This window comes from Pongo pygmaeus, chromosome 1, assembly GCF_028885625.2.
Source record: "Pongo pygmaeus isolate AG05252 chromosome 1, NHGRI_mPonPyg2-v2.0_pri, whole genome shotgun sequence".
NCBI lineage: Eukaryota > Metazoa > Chordata > Mammalia > Primates > Hominidae > Pongo > Pongo pygmaeus.
Window position 1 is genome coordinate 118,433,337 of NC_072373.2, and position 19,701 is coordinate 118,453,037.

Below are 19,701 nucleotides of genomic sequence, written 5' to 3' on the forward strand. Positions count from 1 at the left end.
TCGGCTATTGAAGCTTGTGCATGCATCACGAAGTTCTTGTGCCATGGTTTTCAGCTCTCTCAGTTCATTTAAGGTCTTCTCTACACTGTTTATTCTAGTTAGCCATTCGTCTAATCTTTTTTCTAAGTTTTTAGCTTCCTTGTGATGGGTTCAAACATGCTCCTTTAGCTTGGATAAGTTTCTTATTATAGACCTTCTGAAGCCAACTCATCAAAGACATTCTCCGTCCAGCTTTGTTCTGTTGCTGGCAAGGAGCTGTGATCCTTTGGAGGATAAGAGGTGCTCTGGATTTTAGAATTTTCAGTTTTCTGCTCTGTTTTATCCCCATCTTTGTGGTTTTATCTACCTTTGGTCTTTGATGTTGGTGACCTACAGATGGGGTTTTGGTGTGGATGCCCTTTTTGTTGATGTGGAAGGTATTCCTTTTGTTTGTTAGTTTTCCTTCTAACAGTCAGATCCCTCAGCTGCAGGTCTGTTGGAGTTTGCTGGAGGTCCACTCCAGACGCTGTTTGCCTGGGTATCACCAGTGGAGGCTGCGGAACAGCAAATATTATAGAACAGCAAATATTGCTTCCTGATCCTTCCTCTGGAAGCTTCATCCCAGAGGGGCACCCACCTATATGAGGTGTCAGTTGGCCCCTAGTGGGATGTGTCTCCGAGTTAGGCTACACAGGGGTCAGGGACCCACTTGAGGAGGCAGTGTGTTCATTCTCAGTGCTCAAACACTGTGCTGGGAGAACCACTGCTCTCTTCAGAGCTGTCAGACAGGAACGTTTAAGTCTGCGGAAGTTTCTGCTGCCTTTTGTTCAGCTATGCCCTGCCCCCAGAGGTGGAGTCTATAAAGGCAGCTAGCCTTGCTGAGCTGCGATGGGCTCCATCATGTTCGAGCTTCCCAGCTGCTTTGTATACCTACTCAAGCCTCAGCAATGGTGGATGCCCCTCCTCCTGCCAGGCTGCTGCCTCACAGGTCAATCTCAGACTGCTGCGCTAGCAGTGAGCAAGGCTCTGTGGGCATGGGACCCACTGAGCCAGGAGCGGGATATAATCTCCTGGTCTGCCGTTTGCTAATACCTTTGGAAAAGCACAGTATTTGGGTGGGAGTGCCCCGATTTTCCAGGTACAGTCTGCCATGGCTTCCCTTGGCTAGGAAAGGGAAATCCCCCAATGCCTTGCACTTCCCAGGTGAGGCGATGCCCCGCCCTGCTTTGGCCCGCCCTCCGTGGGCTGCACCCACTGTCCAACCAGTCCCAATGAGATGAACCAGGTACCTCAGCTGAAAATGCAGAAATCACCTGTCTTCTGCGTTGATCACACTGGGAGCTGCAGACCGGAGCTGTTCCTCTTTGGCCATCTTGCCTAATTCTCAGTGGTCGGATTATGAGGCTTTTATGAACAATTGTATGCCAATAAATTAGATAATCCAAATGAAATGAACAAATTTCTAGAAACAAGAAACCTAACAAAGCTAAATCATGAAAAGATAGAAAATTAGAATAGACCTATAACTACTAAGGAGATTTAATTAGTAACCAAAAATCTTACACTGGGCATGATGGCTCATGCCTGTAATCCCAGCACTTTGGGAGGCCCAGGTAGGAGAACCACTTGAGCCTGGGAAGCTGAGGCTGCAGTGAGCTGTGATTGTGCCACTGCATTGCAGCCTGGGTGACAGAGTGAGATCCTGTCTCAGAAAAATAATAAAATGCAATAAGCTTCCAACAAAAAAAAAGCTGTAGACCAGATGACTTGAGAGGTGAATCTATCAAACATTAGTGACAAACTAACACCAATCCTTTTCAAACTTTTCCAAAAAAATGAAGAGGAGAAAACACTTTCCAATTCATTCTATATGTCCAGCATTACCATAATATCAAAGCCAGATAAATATACAGGAAAACTACAGACCAAAATCCCTTATAAACATTGATGCAAAAATCCTCAACAAAATACTATTAAACTGAATTTAACAGGATGTTAAGGGATTATACACTGTGTTCAAGAGGGATTTATTCATGGAATGCAAGAAATGGTTCAACATATGAAAATCAATGACTGTAATACACCACATTAAAAGAATGAAGAAAAAATGTCATAATCATCTCAATTGATGCAGAAAAAGTATTTGCCAAAAGTTAATACCCTCTCATAATAAAAACAAACTAGAAATAGAAGCAAACTACCTCAACATAATAAAAGCTATGTTTGAAAAATCCATAGCAAATATCATACTCAATGGTGAAAGACTGAAAGCTTTTCTTCTAAGATCAGCAACAAGATAAGAATGCTGCTTTTGCCACTTCTATTCAACATAGTCTTAACCAGAACATTTGGGCAAAAATAAGACATAAAAGGCATCCAATTTGGGAAGGAAGTAGTAAAATTGTCCCTGCAGATGTGGTCTTATATAGGAAAAACCCTAAAGATTCCACACAAAAAATTTTGTCAGAGCTAAAAAATGAATTCAGCAAAATAACAGGTTACAAAGTCAACACAAAAATCAGTTGCATTTTTATAAACTAACAATGAAAATCAAAAAATAAAAATTATAAAAATAATTTCATTTACAATAGCATCAAAAAGAGTAAAATACTTAGAAATTAACTTAATGAAGTGAAAGACTTGTACAATGAAAACTATAGAATGCTGTTCAAATAAATTAAAGAAGATATGAATAAATGGAAACATGCCCCATGTTCATGAATTGGAAGACTCAATATTGTTAAAATGTCTATACTACCTAAATGATGTACAGATTCAATGCAATCCCTATCGAAATCCCAATGATGGTTTCTTTGTTGTCATTGTTTTTTGAGACAGGGTCTCACTCTGTCACCCAGGCTCGAATGCAGTGGCATGATCATAGCTCACTGCAGCCTTGACTTCCTGGGCTCGAGCAATCCTCCCACTTCAGCCTCCTGATTAGCTGGGACCACAGTCATGTGCCACCATGCCTGGCTAATTTTTTTGTATTTTTTATAGGGATAGGGTTTTGCCATGTTGCCCAAGCTGGTCTTGAACTCCTGAGCTCAAGCAATCTGCCCACCTTGGCCTCTCAAAGCACTGGAGTTACAAGCATGAGCCACCACATCGGGCCCCATTGATGTTTTTGGGCCATTTTCTAACATCATAGGCAAAATTAACTCAAAACAGATCAATGGCCTAAATGTAAGACCTAAAAGTATAAAATTCTTAGAAGAAAACATAGGGCAAACATTTCATGACATTGGACTTTCAAAGATTTGTTGGATATGACACCTAAATCACAGACAACAAAAGAATACAATGCACAAATTGGACTTCATGAACATTTTAAATGTTTGTGTATCAAAAGACAATGCAAACGGAGTAAAAGTGCAACTCACGGAATGGTAGAAAATATTTGCAAAGAGTTTATCTGATAAGAGATATTCAGAATATAGAGAGAACTTCTAAAATTCAATGACACACACACACAACCAAACAACTTGATTCAAAAATGGACAAAGGACTTGAATATATATTTCTTCAAAGAAGATATTGAAATGGCCAATAAACACATAAAAAGATGCTTAATGTCATTAATCATTAAGGAAATGCCTATCAAATCTACAATGAGATATCACCTCATATCCACTAGGATGGCTACTATCAAAAAACAGAAAATAATAAGTGTTAACAAGGATGTGGAAAAATTGGAGCAGTTGTGCCCTGTTGGTGGGAATGTAAAATGGTACAGCTGCTATGGAAAAGAGTATGGAAGTTCCTAAAAAAAATACATAGAATTACCATATGATCCAGCAATTCTGCTTCTAGGTATATCCAAAATAACTGAAAGCTTGGTGTCAAAGAAATATTTGTACACCCATGTTCACAGTAACATTACTCACCATAGCTAAAACATGCAAGCAACTCAAGTGTCCTTCAATGAATGAATGGATAACAAAACTGTTATATATACATACAATAAAGTATTATTCAGCCTTTAAAAGGAAATTCTGACTTGCTACAACATGGATGAACCTTGACACATTATGCTCAATGAAAAAAGCCAGACCTAAAATACAGATACTATATGATTTTTCTGTTTATGTGAATACTTAGAATAGTCAAAATCATGGAGACAGAAAGTCGAATAGTGGTTTCCTGGAGCTGGGGGAGGGGGAAATGGGGACTTACTGGTTAATGAGTATAGAGCTGGAGTTTTACATGATGAAAAGAATTATGGAGATGGAAAGGAGAGATGGCTGAAGAACATTATGAATGTATTTAGTACCACCGAACTGTACACTTAAAATATTTAAGTTGGTAATTTGTTTTGGTCTACTTTACCACAAGAAAAACATTTTTAAAACATTGAAAAAAAGACAACGGAGACTGGCCCATGCAGTCAATCTAAGTGAGAATGCCAGTTTATTCATATACGAAGAGGGTAAGACTGTTAGAATAACTAATGTCAGTCAATGGCAGAGAGCATTCTCCCACACCTGTCCAGCACAAAGGTTGCCATATGACAGAACAGAATATCAGCATGGTCTCTTGAATCGCTGACTTATATTCCAATTTTGGTTCTCCTCCTTTCTAGATATGTGACATTAGACAAGTTATTTCACCTGTGAACCTCAATTTCCTCATTTATTATGTATGGATAATAATAGTTGTTGTCTTATAGGGTTGTTGTGAGAATTAAATGAAATAACCTACCTAGCACTGGGCCTAGCACACATTAGTTATTTAATAAATTTTAGTTAATGTCATTTTTCCCAATCTGAGGACCTCAAGTCCTTGGATAGCTGAGGAGTAATTGTAGGGGAAAGGGGAGTTTGCACACAAAACATTGTGTATGAATTAAATACCTTACCTGTTTCAAATATAAATTTATTACAATTATTGTTATTTTTAAGATTTAATTTAATTCTATTTTATTTTAAGTTCCGTGATACATGTGCAGGATGTGCAGGTTTGTTACATAGGTAAACGTGTGCCATGGTGGCTTGCTGCACCCATCAACCCATCACCTAGGTATGAAGCCCCACATGCTTTAGCTCTTTATCCTGATGCTTTCCCTACCCCCACTCCCCCGACAGGCCCCAGTGTGTGTTGCTCCCTTCCCTGTGTCTATGTATTCTCATTATTACAATTATTTTTAAAATATAGATGTTTAAATAAAATACTAATTGATTTGGAAATTCCAGTTTCATTTTGCTATATATTTTCTTTTTTTCCCCCTTTTTAAAAAAAGTTTTACTTTAAGTTCCAGGATACAAGTGCAAAATGTGTAGGTTTGTTACATAGGTATACGTGTGCCATGATGGTTTGCTGCACCTATCAACGTGTCATCTAGGTTTTAAGCCCCACATGCATTAGGTATTTGTCCTAATGCTCTCCCTCCCCTTGCCCCCAACCTCCCAGCTGGCCCCAGTGTTTCTTGTTCCCCTCCCTGTGTCCATGTGTTATCATTGTTCCAACTCCCTCTATGAGTGAGAGCATGCGGTGTTTAGTTTTCTGTTTCTGTGTTAGTTTGCTGAGGATGATAGTTTCCAGCTTCATCCAAGTCCCTGCAAAGGACATGATCTCATTCCTGTTTATGGCTGCATAGTATTCCGTGATGTATATGTACCACATTTTCTTTATCCAGTCTATCATTGATGGGCATTTAGGTTGGTTCCATGTCTTTGCTATTGTAAATAGTGCTGCAATAACCATACGTGTGCATGTGTCTTTATAGTAGAATGATTTATATCCCTTTGGGTATAAAATGATCTGTGTGAGAGATGTGTGAGGGGAGAAGAAAAGACACACACACAATACCTTTAAGGGTAAACAACCTTTATCCCACATAAATGGAATGCAGACATAATAAGCAAATGATATAATAAGCAACTTGATATAATAAGCAAATTGATACTAGAATCAAATTGCAATGGGAAAGGGAGAAGGGAAAAGATATATATATATATATACATTTACACTCACCAGACTATGGAGGATTCACCACCAGACTGGAAAGCAACATCCTGGGCTCCAGAGTCGGCCACCTGTTCGTGCACAGACGAGGAGAGGTTTCATGAAGCTTTGGCACCGTCTGGGACTCTAGCTGTTTTTGTAATGAGTTGTTTGGCATGAGGCCCAGTAACGAGGGCCCTTCACAACTAGGTTCAAGGAACGCAAAAAGGTCAACTTGTTTTTTGAGATTGTCTATTGTTTTTCAATTACTAACATATAGGAATAGATTGAAATAGAGATTTTTCCAAAACAGTGCTGGATGAACACCTCAAGGGGCTCACACAACCTGTTCCGGGACTTGGTGACCATTGTTTGTGTCCATGTTCAGTTGAGTTCAAATTTAATATTTAACTATTCCTCCACATTTGGCCTCAATTTTATACTCAATTGCAGGAAAATACCCTTACAGATACATGGGGAAGGGATATTTGATATAGTTTACAGATGCAGGTTAAGTACAGCAGAATTAAAAGCACAATTAATAAAAACCACACCCAACATGGCTTTGTGAGTAATATTGTGAGAACTGTTAGGGCTATACACAAAACATTCAGTATGCTGTAAGGTGCAAACCCCTCCTTGGGCTGAGGTAAGCATATCTAATGCCATTTAATTTTGCAACACAGCAGTACGCAGCTGAGCAAATTCATCTGATAACAACTTAAGTCCAGTGTCCGACTCTGGAGTCTAGACTGTTGCTTCCCAGTCTGGTGGGGAATCCTCCTTTCAAAAAGCAAAAGTTAGCTTCCTATTGGGCTTTGCTGGAAACAGAGCACCTCTGCTTCAACCGTGATGTCTTTATGAGGCCTGAAATTCCTATTATGACTTGGGTCATGAGTTCCCCCAAAACTCACTGGATATTTTTTTCCATAGACAAAGATAGGGACCATCATCAATTTTATCATGTTTAACCCTTTATATAGAAGCCATAATCACATAGACTTTCTAAGATGGAGCTATAGTGGGAGTCTACCCAGAAGTTCTGTTAGTTCAATCAGCCTATTTCAGATTATCTTCTTCACTTGTTATGAGGGAACTTACCTCATAAGTCACATACTTTGTCTCTCCTTCCCTTTGCACCCATTTAACTGGAGCCCATAACACCCTAACAACATGACAACCTGTGCCATCTTGAACTGATCCTATCAGTCATAGGAAGAGGGTCAGAGGACGGAATTTGTTTGATCCTGCTTGGATAAGACCATATATAAATCATTTCACATTCACCAAAGTTTTCAAATTGTAATTTCATTCGAGATGCTGAGTCAAGCTCCCCTCGGTCTGCCTCCTTAGAGCTAATTCTTCCAAGGCCAATAATAACAATCAGGGAATGCTAGGCTCGATGATCTTAACTACTCAGTATCACTTTTACCACTCTGTATCTTCAGGAATTTAGTAGACTAGTCCCCATGACTGCCATACCAATCTCTGAAAGTGATGGGATCATCTGAGAAACGCTTTTTAAATCCCAAGTCCCTTGGTTCACTTCTAGACGGCCATGGTAGGTGCCCCTAGTCTGACATCCAGCTCTCTACACCAATTGTCAAGTGATCCAGGGTGAGTAGCCGAGCAGCATGCACACTGGGCTTTCTGGAATAGTACTTTCTGGGTAAAAAGTCAGAGACAGAAGCAATGGCAGAAGAGTGATCCTCTGGTGTTTATTTTATTCTCCGGCAGCATACAACAATCTAACATAGCACATATCTAGCTCTGAGAAAGAGGCTCTGGGCCTTGGATGTTGGGACTTTTAAGCTTCTTAACAAAACTCTTCTTTAGTGAGATTAGGATATGGGATCTAATAGCAGTATGATATAGCAGAACCTTGGCTTTCAGTCTTATCTACTACCTTAGCATTCATCTATTGGTAGAACGCTTGGCTTTCTTCTGGTGTAATCCAACCCCGTGATTATGCACAACTGCTTGGTGTAAACTTGGCTGAAGTTCTCATTCACCATGGTCAGCTCTCTGCCAGGATGGATTGCATTAGGACCTAGGCTATAGATTATAGCTGATTTCCAGAGGCAACAGGCCAACTTTCTTTTCCAGGAGGCCGCCTGCAGGTCTGTTAACTCAGGCAAGTTAACTCTTACCTCTCGACTGTTTTATAGGAGAAATTGACAAAAACCATCATAAACAAGGCATAACCTGGTTAAGTTATTGAACTTCAAAAATAAATCATGAATTCTTCAGGCACTCACAGGAAAAAAATCAAATAACTTTAAAAGTATGGATTAAAGAAAGGGTAGTGATTATCCACTGTCTTCAAACATCCCCACAACAATATTCAATGCCAGGACACAATGGAGCAATGCCTACTATCTTAGGCTAAGTTCACCTGGAAGTAGCTCATGTGAGAGTAATTTGGGAGTGGAATGCAAGGAATAAGTAAGAGACATGGGAGTGAAACAGGGAAGAAGGGAGGGCCAATAAAAACAAGCTTTTATCATATTAGCCACTGGTAGAAACAACTAAATGCTCCATCCCTTTGGAATAGTGTTAGAAGTCTTACAAAATGCACTTCTAGAACATTAGGGGAGGAAAGGTGGAAATATTACGTTCCCCTGATCTTTGTAAGTGACAGTAACCCCGCTGCATGTCTAGATTGTATCTGCTTGAGTGCTACCTGTATCACTCAAGGCTACCTGTATCTCAGAAGCCCTAGGAAGGGTAGCAAGAAGTACACAACACAGATCTGAGGTAAGATTCCATAACGCCATGAAGACCATTAAGGCTTATTCAGAATTGGTGGCTGTAGCTTCAACTGGAATTAAAAGGTAAGGCAGAGATGATTTGAAATAATGTTAAGAAGTTTTGTCTACACCTGAAGAGTTCTGAGGAAAAGAAAGTACAAGCCTATCATATTATACTCTACCAAGTATAATATTCTTGAAGTATACTTTTCAAGAACAGAGGAGACAGGCAGATATTCTCACATATAAAAGAACTTAAGGCCTGTGGCAGCCACAGAATTACTTGAAAAAACTATTCAACTACAAAACATCCAAACCCGAAAAAGTAAATGAAAGAGCCATAGGAAAAAAACTAGCTCAATATTCAATGCCAGAATAAAAAGTAGTAACATTTACAAAATTTTGAGTAAAAGAGTGAGCCAATATCTATGTCCAAAAAGTTACCAATCGAGTATAAAGACAACAGTCAGGCATTTTCATACATGCAAGAAAATAGAAGATACTCCAAGTCCTTCTTGGCAAACAAAAACAAAACAAACAACAAGATAATTAAATAAATGAATATTGGATAAGCTGTAGTGTAAGTATAGGGGATGAATATTGCATTGATTTAAATATAGGACTTCAGTTCTGTTATAAAACAAAGTGATATTAAAAATTTGGGGCTGGATGTGGTGGCTCATGCCTGTAATCCCAGCACTTTAGGAGGCTGAGGCTGGAGAATTGCTTGAGTCCAGGAGGTCGAGGGTGCAGTGAGCCATGTTCATGCCTTTGTACTCCAGCGTGGGGAACAGAATGAGACCTTGTCTCTGAAAATAATAATAAAAATAAGAAAGTGAGAGGTATGGAAAGAATGTTAGATTTTTATCTCCCATACCTCTAAATAAGTAAATGTGGGTTTGAAAACATAAATTCAGCTTCTGTTTTCCATAATGTTTTATTCTTAATCCCATTTTTTGCTTCCCTTTAACACATATAAGACAGGTTTTTGTATCCTTACTGTCTTCAATTCTTACCTTTCCATTCTCTCTGAAACCTACTGCACTCAGGCATTTGCCACCAAGATGTTTACCAACCCCACTTCTGTCAAGTTTGTCAATGATCTACAGGTTGTTAAACATAGTGGTCAATTCTCAGAATTCTTCTGACCTGACCTAAGTAGTATTTGACAAACTTGATCACTTTCTCCTCCTTAATATGTTTCTTTCCTTGGCTTTCAGGATACTTGACACTTGGTTTTCCTTCTACCTCACTTAGCCCTCCTTTTTTGGTCTTCATTACTTGTTCCTACTCTTCTCTCCAGCCTCCCTCTGAATGCTGAAATGCTCAGGGCTTAGTCCTTGAACGCTTTCCTTTCTCTGTCTCCCTTAGTGATCTCATCTAATCTATTGACTTTAAATACCAACTACCTCTAAAAATGTTATGTCCAACTATCTACTCCACCTCTCCACTTAGAAACCCAATAGCAATCTTAAATTCAACATGTCCAAAGTTGAACTTCTGCTCTTCCTTCATAATGTACTCTACTTTTAGCTTTCTGCATTTCAGTTGATGATAATTTCATATTTGCAATTTCTTAAGCCAAAATGTTGAAATTATCCTTGGCTCCCCTTTTTGTCTCCCACATTCTACATACAACCTATAAAGAAACCTGCTGGCTTAACAAATCTTAAGAATACAGCTGAAATTCAATCACCTCTGACCACTTCTACTGCTACTACTTTGTTCTGAGCCTGCACCTCTCCCCTGAATCACTGCAATAGCCTCCTAATTGTGCATTCTCAGCAAAAAGGGCAAATCAATCATTTTAAAATGACATTTGTTTATGGGTCATTGTTATCTGAGTCTTACATTCTTGGGCTCCCCAGCCTTCATCTGAATACATGTTTTGAGAATGAAGAGACCATGTATTTTCCTTTAATCCCCCTGCTTCCACTACCCAACATCCAGGAATAGCAGTGCATGCTGCAGGCTTGGGGGCTGGTGGAGCAACTGTATATCATTGGGAAATAGGGATCAATTACATCTAAGATCCTACAGTAAAGAAGCAGAAGTGATTGTACAGTAATACTCAACCTTTTATTGCACAACAACTTCTGAGGCTGGGTGAGGTGATATCTGAAAAATGTTATCACCAGCTGCAGCAGGAGCAGAAGGTATCGAAGACAAGGCCAGCCTGGCAGCGCTGAGTGAAAGTCTTTCCCTTCATACAATTATAGAAGGCATTCTTGTCAGTGGGGTCAGGGTACAGGCTACTGGCCCTGTTGGCACAGAATCCACTACCTCTGGGGCTGCCCCCAGAGCTCCTGCCAGAGCAGCCCCCAGAGCTACCACTGTGGCTGACACCGCGTGTGATGTTTGCCTCGGCAATGGGAGCAATGGGTTGGGCTGGAGCTTTGCAACCTGAGAAGAAAAAAGAAAACAAATCCTGAACCTCCTTGCTTTTAGCCAGTGATACCTGATGCATGAGAGCTAGTACCCTGGATTTTGTTCTTGGCTCCTCCTTCTATGTCTCTGCATATTTCAGTCTTCTGATCTGATATACCTTCCTGCTCCACTCACCCCTTTGCTTACCAACTCCTTCCTCATCCTTCAAGTCACAGTGCATTTTTTCCTCCTTACATCTTACTGATTGAAATTTTTATTTATCATGAACGCACAAGAAGGTTATTTATTCTTTTGGGGGGCACAGTATCACATAATATCTTCTGTATTGTTGTCTACCTTTGCAATTTTTGTAAATCCAATTTCTCTCACTAGATTGTAAATTTCCATAGAGTAGATATGGATATTTATGCATTTGGATCACCTGTGGAACCTACAGAGCCCTGTATATGTAATAGATGTTCAAAAATTGCTTGTGAAATGAAGGAAGGAAGGAAGAAATGGTGAAGAGCCCTGTTTGTTCTTCCCACCATTAATCAATTGTTACCAGATAGGAATGGACAAAGTCAGACAATTACTTGTGCAACGGCCCCATGACTCCCAAAGAACCTTTGGAATTTCTCTCAAGTCTGAGGCTTAGTGTCCCTTCTCACTCCCTAACTCACCTGTACTCTGCAGGCCCAGAGCATCCTTCAGGGTGGTGATCAGAGGGAATTTTCCTTGGTTGCAGAAAGTGCCTGTGAAATCATCCAGGTCAATGGCCCAGACCATGGCACCTCCAAAGTCGTTCTTCTTTAGCCAATCGGCCTCTGGTAATTAGAAAGGAAGTCAGTTATGTACAGACACCGAGGCTGAGCTGTGGCTCCAGGACTATAATGGGAACATGCTCACAGGCAACAACAGCCCATAGAACACAGTCTACCTTGATTTGGAAACTCTTGGTGTTATCGGATCCAAGCCACTCATTTCCTTTGTAGGCATAGGGAACATTCTCAAGAGCCTCCCATACTTCAGTAGCTCCACTCTTCAGGAAGGTACAGATCTAACAGAATATAAGGAACAGGTCAAGAGGCAGGCAGTGTCCTCGTGGTGGCAGAGGTAAAAGGACATGGGGAAGGGACAGTAGAGGAGTGTTGCATAAAAACTCCTTGAAAATGAAGGTCTATGGCTTTACCAGCAAATTTCTTAGTTATTTGGGATCCTGTTTGTTTACCCCTTTTGAGTAATTTATTTTCAATGTGGGGAGAAACTCTTATATCAAGGAATGCCCTGGCAGTCAGAAGTGTCTACAGATTGATATACTCTCACTAATGATAGCCTGCTTTCCTACACTCTCTGTGTTTGGAATCTAGCCTCAAAGGACCCTAGTGAAGGTCCAATTAAAGTGGTGCAACAGGGGGGCTTATCTTGCCTCCCTTATAGATAGCCACAAACATCCACTTTCAGCTCCAATCCAAGAACTGTTGAATATTGCTCATATTATTAGCTACATGGACCAAGAGAAAGCCACATTTCCTCTAACATTTCTGAGTGTATACCTCATAGTAGGCCCAGAACCCAGACTGCCTGGTATAGGGTCCAGCAGGGCCAGGACCAGTGGTAGGGGCATCAATTCCATGGTTGGAGGGGTTGCTCAGAAGGAAGGTGTGTCCATAGGCTGGGAATCCAACAATGAGCTTCTCAGCTGGGGCCCCATTGTCCCTCCAGTAGTTCATGACATAATCCTGCAATGGCAGTGGGTTAGCTAGAGTTCTCACCCACAGCTGATGGCCTAGTGATTAATTATTAGCGAAACTTTTTTCGGTTTGGTTGTGCCCACTGTACAAAGTACTTGCAACATATTTTAGAGCATCACTGACATATATCTGTTAAAGTGGTAGGTCTTATTCTCAACTAAATTCTTTTAATAACATGCAGGCTTTACATATACCCTTCGGATAAAAAATATATGATAGAAGAGCAGAGCTTTTAAAATGATATTCCTGGTATGATTCATTAGTTAATGGCTGAAATTCTATATGATATACATGGGCAAGGGATTACAACAGTAGAAAATGGGTAAGGCAAAAGGGAAACAGCAAAAGGGGAAAGGTGGAAAAAGCCTTTTATAATTTAGTGAAATAGGAGCAGTGGCATATCATTTTCTTTTATTAAAAAACAATGCACTTGTTATTAATCTTCTTTCATATTAGGTAAAATTATCAGTATGGTGTTAATAAATAGGCAAGTTTTTTAGTAAATGAGAATAATTAATTAATTATGGCAGCCTAATTTCCCATTTGAGAAAACCACTAAATTTATGATGCCTTTTGTGCCTGAATCTCTATGTGATTTTCATCATCATCTCTGGTCTGCATCTGCATCTGTACAGGGACTCACCACATTGAGGTAGGCGTTGCTGCCAGTGTCAGTCGGGTATTTGTAGAGGGGGCTGTTCTCTCCAGTGTAGCCCTCCCAGGAGCCATGGAGGTCGTAGGTCATGACATGGATGTAGTCCAGGTACCTGAGGTGGGGTAGAGGATTTAAAATCATTCTGATGGTTATTTCCCATACCTGTGCAGGCAAAAGGCACCACTTCCAAAGCCTCCTAAACAAGGTCCCTGAATAGCAAGACAAACCAAAGACAAGTCTAGTCTGCCCGAGTGACACCTCCAGGGGTTTGAAGATAAGGCACATCACTCACTGCGACAGTTGGGGGATCTCATAGCCAGACTGGATGTTGGAGATGCCAGCAGCTACTGTAGCAGTGACCATCAGCCTGGGCTTATTAATATGCTTGGCCTCCTGCTCAAAAGCTTCACGCATTTCCTGTACAGGAGCAGGAGAAAGTCTGTGAATAGTAACTTTAAGTTTACTTTCATGAGGTTCATGACGCTGAATTAAATTAACCTCTTCCATCCTTCCATTCATTCCTCAGCATCCTTACTGGAATAGGATTTTCAGGTCCTTCACCCCAAATAAAATTGTAGGAAACTAGGTTTAAGGTCCCAGTGATCTTTCATATGAGATGGGTGTATGCTTTCCAGTCAAAATGATCTGGAACTTAGCTCACCTGCACCAGGACAGTGAAGAGATGCTTGTCCTGAGGAGGGCTCCCACGAGAGCCAGGGTACTCCCAGTCAAAGTCCAGCCCGTCAAACTCATACTGGCGCAGGAATTTGATGACTGAGTTGATGAAAGTCTGGCAGTTCTCAGGAGTGGAAACCACGGCAGTGAAACTGAGGGAGACCAAAAGAAGGCAGGGTGAGACCTTGGTGGTCCCAACACCTTGGAGTAAAATCAACCTAGGAAGCCATCTCCAAAGAGAACTTACAGAGCAGTGCCAAAGTTCTAGCCACCAATAGCCAAGACAGTTTTCAGTTGACTATTTCTGAGGGAAAAGAAACAAAGTGTTTTATCAGAACAAATGAAAAGAAAGGGAAGCCATTTCAACATTTAGCTGCAATAGTGAGCAAGAAGCCAGGAAAACGTCATGCAGCCTCTCATCCTGGTTTATCTTTGTTCTTATCCTTATTTCCTACTTATGAATGTTGGAGTAGGTGACTATGATTGGTATGTTTCAATGTCTCCACAGTTCTTTTTTTTTTAATATACTTTAAGTTCTAGGGTACATGTGCACAACATGCAGTTTTGTTACATAGGTATACATGTGCCATGTTGGTTTGCTGCACCCCAATGCCTCCACAGTTCCAATTATTTCCCTAGGAGTGAATCTCCTGACCAAGGAGACTGGATGCTTTATCAATGCCAGCTTTGGATTGCTTCTAAGTGGAAGATTGTTCTCAACTGAGTCCACCAGTAGTTGGACTTACAAGCTTCCCTTGGCAACTGAGCTGGGCTTTAGTTGGCAGCTAGCTTCTGTGAGCCAGCCATTCCCCTTAAAATTAGAGTCATTCTTGCACTTGAAATAATAAGAAAGCTGAATTTATCTGCTTGTTGGCCTGTTTGGAATTTCAGCCTGAAGTCTGCTGTGGAAGATCTTGCTTAAACTGTCCTTAAAGGTTAAAAGATTTGAAACTCAGGTTTTCTGTCATTTACTTGTTTTTCAGGCCATTGAAAGCTTGGTAGAGAGTCACGTCATCCCATTCAATGGTGGTGATCTCATCGTTCTGCATCCCAGCAAATGCGTAGATCAAGTGGGTACAGAGGCAGGGGTTGATGTCGTCAGGCTTGAAGCGCCCCAGGCCTGGCCAGTACTGGGCCCAGTTGGTGAAGTAACATGTCAGCTGGTAGGCAGAGCCTGTTACTCAGAGGAAGAAGGTGAGAGACAAGCTCCCTAGTGAGTCACAGATTTCTTTAAAAACCACAGATTTCCAAATGATTTCCCTATCTGAAGTCTCAAAGGAAAGGGGAAAAGTAGTAAGAACTTTATGTTGCAGCAAACCTATAATTATATAATTTGCAGGCAATAATGAGCAGGCAATTCAGGGCTGAAGATACCTCTTAGAGATAGCTCTGTTCCTCCAAGAGAGAATTAATAACCTTAGAAACCAGTGCCTTTAGCTGAAATAGAACTTTAAAGCTAGTAAACTATGAGTTAGATGTATTCTAGCTCCCTTATGCGGGAGCTTACGTGCCAAGCATTGCTCTGAGAAATTTACTTATATTTACTCATGAATCCTCACCAAAACCCTGTGAGAGAGGTATTATTGTTTTCTCATTTTAACCCATTTGGAAACTGAGACACAGAAAGGATGATAGTATAAGCCTATTTAGCCCTTTTAGATATCTCCCTGAGTAATTCCACCCAGGGGGAAATGAGTCATCCACCAAGAGCCAAGGGCCCTGGCTACTAGCTCAGATTCTTCCATGAACTCTCTGTATTACCTAGGTCAGGTCATATGTCTTATCTCTGCCCTGGTTAACTGATCTGTGAGATGGAGTGGTAATGCCTTTCCTGTACACCTCTCAAAGAAGAGTTGTTTTAAAACTCAGTAAGATGACAGATTTAAAAATGTTTTAAGAGCAGAGGACACCATGTAGCTGCCTCACCACATTCGTTTTTATTGTTAACATGTATTCTTTAAGACTGCCATCTAGTTGGTTTCTGCTTTGGGATTTTTAGGCCAACGGTATCAATCGTTTAAACTTGGTTAGGGAATTTCGAACTCTCTAGTGAGTAGTTAATATTCTTTGTCTGATGTGGAAGGACACAGCGCCGTACTGAGTTTCCAAATTATGAAGAAGCAAAAGAGGAACAATATAGTGTTTCATCCCGAGAAATATACCTACCTATCTCAGCTGTCAGCACAAGGAGCAGACCTTAAAGCAACAGAGAGAATAATGAACTGGAGGAATGTGAGTGGAGTAGCCTTTATACATTAGTCACCCCACTTAAGCAGTAGGAAGCTTTTTCTATTTTTCATTCTTTTAAGATCCTCTGTAGATGACCAACCTACTGAGGCTGGCAAAGCCTCTGGATTTGTCCTGGAAACCCACTCCCCTCTATTTCCATTCAAAAGACCATTAAAGTGCCATGAGCCTTTGGGGCTTGGTGAAGGGAGGGGGACAGCAGGGCAGTGAGAAACCTATCACCAGGCAATTTGGGGCTGTCCCCCTGTTCAGTACATCCCCGTACTTTTGCCAAAAGCAAAAATCTCAGTTGATCTGGTTTAAATTTGAGGGTAAAAGAGTTTTAAAGGGGCAGAAAAACAAGACGGAGAGAGTCATTCAGAGGTACAGAGATGAGACGATCTCTTACCAGTGAGGAGGGTGAGCTTGGCCATGTTGCCTCAGTGGTAGTGTCCCTCATCCAACCTGTCATTTACACCCTCTTTGCCCTCTCTTGTGCCTTATCAGATTCTCCTTTATCGAGATTGCCTCTAAAGTAAGTGTTGATATTGGCAGTGCTCACAAAGCTCAAGCCCATTTAAGAACCCATTATTGACAGGGAAACAATACTATCTTGATTTCATTTCACAAGAAGAAAAGATTGGGCTCAAGCCCAGGAACCACACTAATAAGCTCCATTATGGGAGTAGCTTATATAATTCAAAATGGCTTATGTACAGTGGGCTATATTCTCCATTTGGATAGTGAAGCAGCTGATTGGCTATTTCACTCACTCTTTGTCAGATGGAAGCATTGAGTAACTTTGCATTCATTTATTCTTTGCAGTCATTCATTCACTCATTGTAAGAACAAAGTTTCCTCCTTAAGCAAAGGCTATAGAGGGTCATTACCTACTCTGTCTTTTTGACCCCAAATTTGACCTCTTTTCCTTCTGTTGATTTTTCTACTTCTATTTCTCCTACCCTTTCCCAGCCCTCTACCCCTGAAGTGGCCTTCACTTGGTTCTTCTCTTCTCAGGAGGCTCCTTTCCTTTGTGATACTTCCTTGGATTCAGCCTGCCCCAGGGCCCCCGGTGTAACATACCTGACCACAGACCCTGTGTGGCTGACACTTTCCAGGTGGTTCTTTCCCCTAAGCCAGCACCTCTTCCTGTTGCCCACATTTCTGTGTGTGGTTCCAAAGTTCTCTTGATCACCCAGGCTCTCACCACTATAGTTTTTGTGATTCATACATTTCTTCTACTCTCCAAAACCCATTGGTCACTGAAATCTATAGTCCTCTTCTTTTTGGTCTTAGAGTTCCCCTTCTCCTTGGAATCATCAATTCCATTCCCTGCTGCCACTTCTGTCAGAGTTCTGCACTGTGACAGTGCACTGTAGCTCCCTTCTTTTTCTTCTAGATCTTTTCTGTATATGGCTCCAAATCCTTGGAGTTGGGGGACAGAGTTTAACAGCTCCTTATTGCCTCATAGAGTTCTTTCTCCTTCGCCTGTCATCGACTCCACAAACTTGCCTCAATTTAACTTTCTGCCTTGCCTTCTGCTAGCCTCTCAATTTAAATCTTGCATATTAAGTTATACTGTTCTCCACACTCAAAAATGGTCTCATCTTCACCCTCCTGCTGAGGCCATTCCCTCTGTCTAGAATATAGAATATTGTCCTCCTGTACCCACCTCCCACTCCATTAAAGGCCCACCTCAGTGGCTTTCCCCCATGACACCTTCCGCAATCATCACACCTGAAAGTGACTACCTTCCTCACCTCTACTTCTCTGGTATTTTGTTTGTACCATTCGGAAAACTCACTGCTTCTTTTTATGAACCATTGGTAGGGAAGAAATGTGGAACCAGTGGAAAAGGCCACACATATTGGAGTTCAAATTCTTTCTACCATTGAGGTTCAAATTCTTTCTATTGTTCATTTGGTTTGAGAAATTGGGACAGTTCCTTAATCTCGGTTTCCTAATTTGTAAAATTGGGATACAAATGCCTACTTTGCATGGCAGTTGTAAGCATTAAATGAAATATTTGTAAAGAATCAGGTGCATAATAAACACTTCACAAATAATAATCATTATAGACTATTTGCACATGTGCCTTATCTTCTGTTTAAAAACTCCTTAAGAATACCAGTCCTCCAAAAAAACCCAATACTAGTCAAACCCATGTTAATTCCCATGTTGTACCTAAAGTCTATTTCCTATGCAAAATAGGGCTTCTAAATAGACATTCACTGAGCACCAAATAAATTAATTTTAGTAGGAGTAACTGTTGTATTTTACACATGAAAAAGCAGGCTGGCACAAGGGCATCTTTTGCGTAAAAAATCTTCTGATATTTTTAAAGTCACATCCTACAGAAGGATGTGTAGACATGCTGCCTACCTTAATGCAAGTGCTAGGAATTGCAAGATGGATTTTAGTTAGGCCTTTTTACAGTTTGAGAAAGATTGCTGTAAAGCTCATAGCCATAAGACAGAGGCACTGAGGCACTGTGTACGTTAGGAGCACCTGCAGGAAGGTAAGTGGTTTCACTCCTCTTGTATTCCAGCTTTCCCAGATCACCACTGTTTTCTCCTGTGCCTCCCTAGTTGTGTTTTAGAATGCTTAAAGTCTTCCTTGTTCTTAAAAGTAAAATAGGCCAGGCGCAGTGGCTCATTCCTATAATCCCAGCACTTTGGGAGGCTGAGGCGGTGATCACTTGAGGTGAGGAGTTCAAGACCAGCCTGGCCAACATGGTGAAATCCCGTCTCTACTGAAAATACAAAAATTAGCTGGGTGTGATGGCTCATGCCTGTAGTCCCAACTACTTGGGAGGCTGAAGCATGAGAATCACTTGAACCCAGGAGGCAGAGGTTGCAGTGAGCTGAGATAACGCCACTGCACTCCAGCCTGGGTGACAGAGTGAGACTCGGTCTCAGAAAAAAGTAAAATAGGTGAGCTAGGGAGTGCTAGCAATATAGCATATGTAGTTCTTTGCTGGTGGCTATGGGTCCTAGATTCAGTCCTACCTTAGATATGTTTTGGGTTCTCAACCTGTAGTATGACATCAAGGTCCTGACCCTGAATTTACTCCTGGATCTTAAGGCTTTCAGGTGAGTTCAAGGAAATTCACAATTGTTTGTGCTAGTTCAGTAATGGAACTGATTTCTTTGAAAGCCTACTAACCCTATTGTGTGGGCTCCTGGAAAGCTCACAGAGGGCTATTAACATTCCTTTGTTCCGGAATCAGGCTAAGATTCCAGAGCAGTGCTACCTATATCTCTGAAGGAACTTGAAGGACTAAATATTACAGCAGTGGCAGGAGTAGATGTGAGGGTGGAAAATTCAGCCTTTAACCCAAGTCTGAGGTAAT

The 19,701-nt window shown here is 41.0% G+C and overlaps 2 protein-coding genes across 2 annotated transcripts in view; both read right to left on the reverse strand.

The window, feature by feature from the left end:
* Positions 1-6,029, reverse strand: part of CHIA (chitinase acidic) — a 29,478-nt gene extending 23,449 nt beyond the window's left edge. Inside the window, exon 1 of the mRNA XM_054448418.1 lies at positions 5,953-6,029. The gene's annotated coding sequence lies outside the window, so the exon portion shown is untranslated. The remainder of the gene's footprint in view (positions 1-5,952) is intronic.
* Positions 6,030-10,737: 4,708 nt separating this feature from the next.
* LOC129012606 (acidic mammalian chitinase-like) lies at positions 10,738-16,783 on the reverse strand. The gene is given in 11 exon segments (XM_054448474.1): positions 10,738-11,075; positions 11,723-11,864; positions 11,980-12,099; positions 12,596-12,781; positions 13,437-13,560; positions 13,741-13,865; positions 14,110-14,275; positions 14,371-14,427; positions 15,096-15,297; positions 16,290-16,319; positions 16,759-16,783. Coding segments are annotated over 11 exon segments (1,449 nt in total). The 3' UTR covers positions 10,738-10,803.
* Between the last annotated feature and the right edge of the window lie 2,918 nt (positions 16,784-19,701).